General features: G+C 42.6%; 1 protein-coding gene across 1 annotated transcript; it reads left to right on the top strand.

The window, feature by feature from the left end:
- Nucleotides 1-7734: 7734 nt before the first annotated feature.
- drd1b (dopamine receptor D1b) lies at nucleotides 7735-9105 on the top strand (the record flags this gene model as incomplete). The annotated part of the gene is made up of 1 exon (XM_080836602.1): nucleotides 7735-9105. The coding sequence occupies one exon, from the start codon at nucleotides 7735-7737 to the stop codon at nucleotides 9103-9105; it is 1371 nt and encodes a 456-aa protein (XP_080692728.1).
- Nucleotides 9106-9735: the final 630 nt, after the last annotated feature.

The following is a 9735-nucleotide window of genomic DNA, read 5'->3' as shown; positions in this document are numbered from 1 at the left end:
GTTGGGTTTTTACTTTTCATTCCTACCCTGCTCCTAACAATCAGGACCATGAGTACGAGGAGAGGAGCATTAATGGGGAATTTGTAGGAAAAATCAAACACAGCCTGGAGACATGGATAAAGACTCTCGCCTGCAGCCATTCAGCGCTGAAGCAAGAAGGGTTACCATGCACTTTACATAATATTTTTTTGTCTCTCTGTTCCAAAAAACCTAGAGAAGCGAGAAAGATAGAGAAAGGGACACACACACATACACACACACACAGAGAGAGACACACAGAGAGAGTATTAAGCTATCAAAGAAGGGCCAAGTGTCCATTTTATGATAGCTACAGCGTCTCACATCTGGAGGGCGGTACACTTCTAAAAGTCAGGCAGTGAAAAGGACATAGTTGAAATGCAGAGCTGGAGCTCACAAAAGACTTAAGACCATTAACTTTGTGTCTGGGAGAAGCTGAAGTGAATAGACGTCACCACATGTGATGCATTTATTATGATAGTTGCTTTCACCTAATCAAATTCTGATTGCTCTTGAAGGTTATCACTTAGCCAGTCTACCCATGCCTCTTTAATGTCTCCTTCGGAGACACTTAGATGGCCCTGTCTGCATCACTAATGGTATCATGATAAATACTTTGTGTGATTCTCTTGGTTTAAAATTAGCCACAGTCAACCCAAAAACATGAATTGATAATTCTCTGCTCATAAACATCCTTTCTGTGATCCATGGAAAACATGATCATAGAACAAATGCAGCTTGACACCTGTAGCATTCCATAGCTCAGGTGTGCAGGTTAGTTATGGTTCACGGTCATGCTTCGGGGTCAACTGACATTGAGCAGGCAAAGAGGTCATTTCAGTGCATTCACATGAAAGATGTACAACACCAAGCTTTTATGTCACGCTATGCCTTCTTGATTTATATTTCAATTTGTTTTTTTAACATGCATGCCTTCTTATAATGTGAAATGTTCCACAACCAATATTCTCCAGGCTGCATACAGTATCTAATAGGAAAAGGAAAGAGCATTTCTACAAATCCAGGAAATACAAGCATTTTTAATGCATTGTCTCTCAATTATTTTCTCAATTTAATGTGGCAGAGGTTACTGTAGTAGTTTAGGGAATGAATGCCAAAGGATTCATGCATACATACGTGATACTGCAGAAATTAGTGTTTGATAGGGCTTTGTGACCAAGTAGAGCTAGAGAGAGACAGGAGTAATTCACATTGTGAAATAGCACATACAACCTTTTTTATAAGAATGACACTGAATGGTAACCCCATCTAAGAGGTTATTATGAATTGCCATTCTATTTATACTCAGTCATATCTAATTTTCTACAGCGGTAACAACAGAAATATGACCCCCCCCCCCCCCCTCCCCCCCCCCCCCTTAACACACACACACACACACTCTCTCTCTCTTATGGCCCCTCTAATATATCATCTATCTTTCATCAGTGGATTTCAAAATGTTCACATTTATAGCTTTTAACTCTCTCAGCATGAGCCTCTCCTTACCCTACCTTCTCCTCAGAAAAGTCAGTTTGAGGGTCCTGCTGGCATTTTCTGTAAAAGGCACAATGTGCAAACTGCCCCAAGTACTGAAAGATGGAATTTATTTGTAAATTATTAATTTCCAGTGCCCACAATGTATGAACATATGCATCCAAAGAATGTGCCAAAGTTTAAGCATACCAAATCTTAAAACTTAGAAAAAAAGATATTTTAATTTGTCAGTTGGACAAATGGACCCAAATAGCGGCGTGTGTCCAAAAAATTTGGTAGCGATGCAGCCATACGGCTCCTCGAGGCTAACTTGCCTTAAAAATGCCATAACTTTTGGCTACCTGAGCCAACCTCACTTCAGGGGGTGCTAGCACGAAGGAACATACACCCACCTATATACAAACCTTATATTCCGTATCAGCCATGTGGGCATTGTTTAACTATAAGGCCCTTATTGGAAAGCTGCCATCTTGCATAACCTCTATTCTTGACTGGTGCTCCAGGCCATATCAGACTCGGTCTAATGACTGACTGTCTTTGCAGGTCCCTCAAGTCTGTACTGAGCTTGGTAGATCTGATTTTAGTAGCTGTGCTATGCTCTTACCACATGAGAATCTTTACAATGCACCCTTAAAATTCATTCTTTGGTAACCCTCTGTCTTTTTAAAAATTCACGATCACAAAACATTTGGCTTATGTTTGTACCTGTGTTAATGGATTGTCTCTTGTGTCTGTATCCTTTATTAACTGCATGTGTGTATTTGTTGTATTGGATTGTTTTTTAATGTGTATCTTTTATTTCTTTTATCGTTTTAAGTATGTACAGTACTTAACATCACAGTAAATGAGGGGCTGGCCCTCAATGTTTTATCGAACTTATATATCAGAAATTACCTGTCAAAATCATATACTGTGCCATTCAATATGGCCATTCAGGAAAATGAAAGTGGTTTTATTGATGCATTTCCTGCAATAGCCCAGGGGATAAGAATGGAGCCATTTCTGACCTGTTTAATGAGGTAACCTCTGGACAAACAGTCACCTCTATTACCTTTGTGGCACTTTCCACCTTCCCTACCCTCCACTAACTACACGTCAGGGACACTGTTATTAAGGAAACTCACCATAACAACCAATCTTTTTGAGAAAAGAGGTGCTATTATGTGGATTTTTACTGAACTAACTCTTTGTTGGTGGCTGTGCTGTGTGCACAGTTGGATACCCATAGTGTTTCTTCTTATAGGCATTTTCACATTCTGGGAGATTGTGTTGACAGGTTCACAAATGAAAAAAGCTCTCTGATTTTGGTCACCTGCCTTGGTGAAAGAAGCATTTTTCTTGCAAGATAGATGAAAACTACACAAAGGCTGGTGGGAGGATAGAACACCTGCTGTTATAAGCCCATGGCAAAATTTCAACAAGACACCTTTTGTGTCTAATAATCTAAACCATACCAAGATTTGACCGATGCACAGTCTAGCGCAAACAAACACTTAATTCACCCACACACATGCACACACACACACACACACGCACACACACACACACACACACACACTCACTCTCTCACACACACACACACACACACACACACACACACACACACACACACACACACACACACACACACACACACACAAACACACACCAGACTGTTTAATAACATAAACTATAGTATGAACTAAAGCTTAAAGCAAAAGGGGTTGTTCAAGCTCTTTTTACTCTATTAAAATAGATTTGCTGGCTTACATTGTACGTATGACCCACTTAATTCAGTGCAAGACAAAAAAAGATTTTGAAGATGAATTCTAGTGACTGTAAAAATGGGGAGACTATTCTTTCTAAATTTGCCTATGTAAATTTGGATTAGTTTACTCAAAAAACGAAATGTGTATAAGAATCGGCTAAGTGGGACTTGCATGGAGACTGGTATATCCAGGACCACGGACAGCGACTGCTCAACATCTGGGCCAGGCTGCGACTTGCAATCCGAACCGTGTTGTGTGTGTAGGTTGAATCTGAAGCTGGATTTTTGTTGTTGTGACAATCTTGTCAGTGGCCTTTGAAAACATATATATGTCAAGATGCTCTTTCTGTCTTTCCCTATATTTCTCCTGGTTAGTTGCTTCATTTGTCACACTTTCCCACAAAAATCAAATAATCCATTGTATCTCTACTCTTTACCTCTGTCTGTCTGTCTCTCTCTCTCTCACACACACACACACACACACACACACAGACACACACACACCTTTATTTGTCACTGGCTCAGTTTGTTTGGACAGAGACGTTAAGCCTTCTCCACAGTATGCTGTTGGCAGCCTGTTGTCTCCCAACAAACAAATGTAGCCAGCCAACCCTCCAAACACCAATGGACTGTAATCTGGTGTGCTTTAAAAACAAGTCCTCATGGGAGACCATCCCCTCCCTTGTCTTCTTGGAGCAGCCCGAGGCATGGTGCACACCACAGTGACTACAGTTCTGACAGGAGGCCATAGAAGATGTGTGAGAGCTCCTCACACAAGTAGATGTGTGGGTTATTTTTTTTCCGAGCATAGTGTCTCCCTATCTCTCTAGATGCAGACAAAATATTTTAATTACAAACTATGGAATTGTCTTTCCTTGCTTAATGTGAAGTGTTTCAGAGTCAATTTAGCCCCCATTATTCTCTTTACTGTCTGACCACCTCTTTTTTCTCTTGTCTCTTGGGAAGTCACCAGAGGAGCTAACGACTTTACACAGAAATGCTGTCTATTGTTGTCCTCCATGGGAAGCTTATCAGTTCTCTCCACATATCAATACGCCAGACAGAGTGTGCATGTGTGAGAAAGAGATGTGAAAAACTAACCATTTTAAATTACTGTCACACCATTTTGCATTCTCAGACACGCCAAACAAATTTTAATCCATCTCATGACAGCACATCCTGCTGCCGTGGATTTCAAGCAGAGAGTAGGCTTTCAGGCTTTTTCCTCTCAGTGGGCCTTATGTCTAAAAAACTGAGTAAATCATTTGAACCACTATGTGCATACGGTTGGAAAGGGTTATTCTTTCCTCCATAAATGTTCTTTTGAAGACGCCAACATGTTTTATTTCATAGTTTTATGACAATTTGTTACTAGACTGTTAATTAATTAACTAAATCCTATAAGACTATTTCAAAAATATGAGAAGAATGGTCCATGGAAAGGCTTCACTGGTATTTGCTGTGCTCATGAGCCACTTCCTCAAATGGCCTCAAATAGTGTCACAAGGAATCTTACTAAGTGCAAAGGGAGATTTGGTTGAGAATTACTGTCAATAAACTGGCTTGCTGGTTCAGTCAGGGCTGCTGAGCGGGGAGCCCTTCTGTCACTGTGAGGTGATCTGCCACCACATGGCTAAGGGTTCATCTCTGACTGTTCCCTCTGTCGACTGCAGACAACGTATGCCCCATGCCCAACCGCACTGCCTGCTAGGACTCTAGCACAAAGATGTCTACATGAATTACTTACACACATGCACACACACACACACACACATACACACAGACACAGACACACACACACACACACACACACACACACACACTTACTAAGACACTCCCCCCACCCACACACAAACACACACACACACGAGACAGGGATTTAGATCTGTGGAGGACCTACATGAGGAACTCGGTCTTGAAGCATGTTAATAAAATCATACATCTTAGGAACATTACAGTGCTTTATTTTTATCATTTTATCTATTGCAGTCTCTTCGATTACCAACGGACAAACTATATAAAAGCGTGTCCCCACTACCCAGGGAAAGCAATAGATCCTCTGTAAATGGGGAGACCAAGTCCCTAACTAGAGCTACCAAGTAGTGTACAATAAAATTAATCTTCTCACAGTCACTTAGTCAGGACAAGACTGTCAATAAATGTTCCTGAATTTCAGTTATAAATCCCTGCCTCCGATAAGTCCCATTCCCTTGAAATTGAACCATGTACAACACTAATGAAATGAGAACAGATCGAGCGGTTTCACTATTTAGATGATTACATGTGGAGTCCTACAGTTCCACTGCTATTTCAAGAACTCAAGTCTCCTGTGAGGATTTTCCCAGCAGATGGCCTCACTGAGCCTATATATATGCAGATATACTGCTGTTCTCTTTCTTCATATGTGATTAACCAGAATGTTGCAAAAGCTGTTGGGACATTGCAGAATTGGAGGATATTTTCTGCCCCATTCATGAAATTTCGAATAATTCATGCACACATAAATCATGCACTTGTTGTGTATACTTGTCCTGGGACAAAATGTAAAAAAAAATTGTAGAAAAAGAGGTTCCAAAATATTCTTCAAAATACCAAAGCTCACGAGTACGGATCCCCTTAAGAGTCATGGTGGTGACTTATTAGGTTTTTGAGCTACTTTTGCGTTCTCTCAGAAAACTTTTGCATTATTTGTATATGTAATGCAAGAGTATTGTGAGGTAATGCGGAGCGGAAGTATTGCAAGGTACCATGCTTCAGTTTGTGACGGTATTGGCCAGGTGATGAGTGGTGCCTGGTTTCCTCTTATTGGTTTCAAAATGGAATCTGGAGAGAGAGGTTATGATTGTTTCGGTTAGACAAATACTGGCAGAACCTCCAAACATGAAATAATATCCAGCATGAAGGATTCAAAGTCTGTAGCGAGAAGCAACCTTCCAGCACGTCAATGCATAAATAAAAAAAATGAACGAAATGGACACAGATGGGGTTGCTTTGCAGTTCATTACACCACACCACATTTGGCTTCTAGCAAGGAGAGCGAGAGACGGGAAAGAGTTAAAAGAAGGAAAAAAGAGAGAAAAAGCACAGTTTTAAGACAGCCTTGTTATGACGACTGTCCCGTTTCCGTAACGCTACAAGTGCAGCACTTCGAACACGTCTGCACTTGCTAGCACGCACAACACCACTATGCGTCAACTTAAAAGCGGACAGGAGCAAGCACTAGACCTCAACTAGCGCTCGTGGAGCACGCAGTAGTTTTGAGAACAGTTGGACAGCTTCGGTTGATATTCATTTATGTTGTAACCACAATAGCAACAATTCAAAAGGAGAAGAACCTTGACATATATGTATGCATGAGAGAATTAGGAAAGTGAGTCATACCATCAGGAAACGCCGCAGCTCAGATCTCTGAGCGCGTGAACAGGCAAGGATTGCAAAGTGGTTCCTGGCGGGATTGTCTTGCCTAAAAGAAGAAGAATAGCAAAAGACCACAACTGACACAGTTCTCCCAAAGTAAATGATGTCTTGGACAAATACTGGTGTCGCCCCATGGGTTCTTTGCTTTTATAAATGTTGATTCGTCGAAGGCGGAGATTCTAAGACAATATGGAACGAAAAAGGACTTATGGCATGGAACCACACTATCAGCATACAAGTCTCTGAACCGTAGGATTCTGGTAATGTTCTTTCGGTATGGAAACTATCATCTTTCGGGTAATTATTTCAGGGGAATAAAACGTTCAGTTTAAGGCAATGTCTCTTCTTAGAAGGAATAGATTATATTAAGGACATAAACAATTGTTTGGTTTGCTGTTTATATCATAAAAAAAAAACATATAACTAAATGACGGAAATTATATACTTGCCATTGCCTGCATGTCGCGCTGTGTCGAGTGGGTTTGTTTTGTGCCTGCTCATAAGAGAGCTTGTCCTGGGTTTTATATAGGCTAGATGAGCACAGAAGTGCACGGACACATCTCGCTGGTCATTAACGAGAACAAATCAGACCAACACAGCACAAATATGATCGATACACTATATCGATTGGCTCATATATAAGGGTAGCGATCGGTCTTTCCTATGTTTATTTGACGTGCATGGAAGAATTCGCTGGGAAAGTTCCGCTTATCATCCGTTTATACTGGATTTGGAGGAAAAGGCATACATTTTGATGACAAAATACAGCAAACATTCGGAGTTTCTGACGAAATTAAGAGCTTTGAAATTAGGGCGGATTTGGAGAAATGTAAAGTGGGTGATTTTTTCCCTTTCTTTTTTATGACAGAAGAGCTTGTTTTTTAAGGTTGATGAGGAGAGTTTTGCAAGATGATCACCACGTTGAGGATGGTGAGAGTGCATTCAAATCAGCGAAGTGCACGGTGGATGGCAGCAGAACATTTTTCCATCTAGCTGCTTTCTTGCTGGAAAAGGGGAACTATGGGGTGATTCTCGCATTGGACAGCAGACAGTAAATCATGGATGTGAACTTCTCCACTATTCTGGATAGCAACGTGTCAGAGAGAGACTCGTCTAAGCGCGTTCTCACAGGCTGCTTCCTCTCTCTCCTCATTCTCACCACTCTGCTGGGGAATACACTGGTGTGTGCGGCAGTCACCAAGTTCCGCCACCTGCGCACCAAGGTTACCAACTTTTTTGTCATCTCGCTGGCTATCTCTGATCTGCTGGTGGCTATCCTGGTAATGCCATGGAAGGCAGCAACAGAAATTGTTGGCTTTTGGCCCTTTGGCGCCTTTTGTGATGTCTGGGTGGCATTTGACATCATGTGCTCCACCGCCTCCATCCTTAACCTTTGTGTCATCAGCGTGGATCGCTACTGGGCAATATCCAGCCCTTTCCGCTACGAGAGAAAGATGACTCCCAAGGTGGCTTTTGTGATGATTAGTGTTGCGTGGACGCTCTCCGTGCTCATCTCCTTCATACCTGTGCAGCTGAACTGGCACAAAGCACAGACCACCAGCTACAGCGAGCTCAATGCCACTTACGGAGAAATACCACCGGACAACTGCGACTCCAGCCTCAACCGGACCTACGCCATCTCCTCCTCACTCATCAGCTTCTACATCCCTGTGGCCATCATGATTGTCGTCTACACCCGCATCTACCGCATTGCCCAGGTGCAGATCCGCCGCATTTCCGCCCTGGAACGAGCGGCGGAGAGCGCCAAGAACCGCCACAGTGGCACGTGCAACAGCTCCGCCGTGGAGTCCGAGAGCTCCTTCAAGATGTCCTTCAAGCGCGAGACCAAAGTCCTGAAGACCCTGTCAGTAATCATGGGTGTGTTCGTGTGCTGCTGGCTGCCTTTCTTCATCCTCAACTGCATGGTGCCCTTCTGTGAGCCCAACAACACCAGCGACTTCTTCTGCATCAGCTCCACCACCTTTGACGTGTTTGTGTGGTTCGGCTGGGCCAACTCCTCACTCAACCCCATCATCTACGCCTTCAACGCAGACTTCCGGAAGGCGTTCTCCATCCTGCTGGGCTGCCACCGCCTCTGTCCCAGCAGCAGCAATGCCATTGAGATCGTCAGCATCAACAACAATGGGGGGGGGCCACCACCACTGGCGTCGGCGTCCATCTGCAACCAGTATCAGCCCAAGGAGCTCATTCCGAAGGAGGCTAACAGCAACAGCAGCAGTTACGTCATCCCCCACAGCATCCTGTGCCCGGAGGACGAGGCGCAGCACAAGGAGGAGGACAATGGGATTAAGGAGTTTGAGAAACTTTCGCCCTCCATGTCTGCCAATTTGGAGAGCGACACAGATGTCTCGCTGGAGAAGATCAATCCCATCACACAGAATGGCGCGCACAAATCCCTCGCCTGTTGAGCCTGTTATGTTGCTGATGTGGTATTTAAAAAAGACTAGAGTTATAAAAAAAAGACTTGAGTTTCTCCAAATGAGAGAAACGTGGCAGAGGGTTGTAGAGGGACCAGAATCACCAGTTTGGGGAATCTAAACTGAGCTTCACTGAAGACCTTAAAAACTGTTACTCTGAAATGTGGGAATCAAAAGAATGTGCAATTTGATGGCACTTTAAACTGGATAACTATCTGCAAAACTCTCAGCATTTATTAATGACAGACAGGTTTGTTAATAAATGCCTCAACTTGAATTAAACGGCTGAAAAAACGGCTGTTTCACGTTCGTGTGTACACATGTTTCTTAGAGCTTTTGAAAATGTGTATACATGCACTTGGTTTTACAAAGTGAGATTAATAATGTTCCAGAGGCCAATGAGACATGATGAGATGAGATTAGTATATTAGTCAATTACCTTGTAGGTGAGTGCTTTACTTCCACTTGTACAGGTCAAATGCAATTATGAGTCTTTGGTTCAACTTGATGTCAACAATGTCGTGTACATAGTGTCCAGCGTTTATCAAAGTTGGTTAAACTAACTTCTCAATACACTGCTATTTGTGCTAACTAAGAGGAATTAAATAGAGGTGTGGTCGT

This window comes from Sprattus sprattus (assembly GCF_963457725.1).
Source record: "Sprattus sprattus genome assembly, chromosome: 1".
Taxonomy (NCBI): Eukaryota; Metazoa; Chordata; class Actinopteri; order Clupeiformes; family Clupeidae; genus Sprattus; species Sprattus sprattus.
The sequence above is the reverse complement of the archived record's forward strand: the minus strand, read 5'-3'. Positions and strand labels throughout refer to the sequence as shown.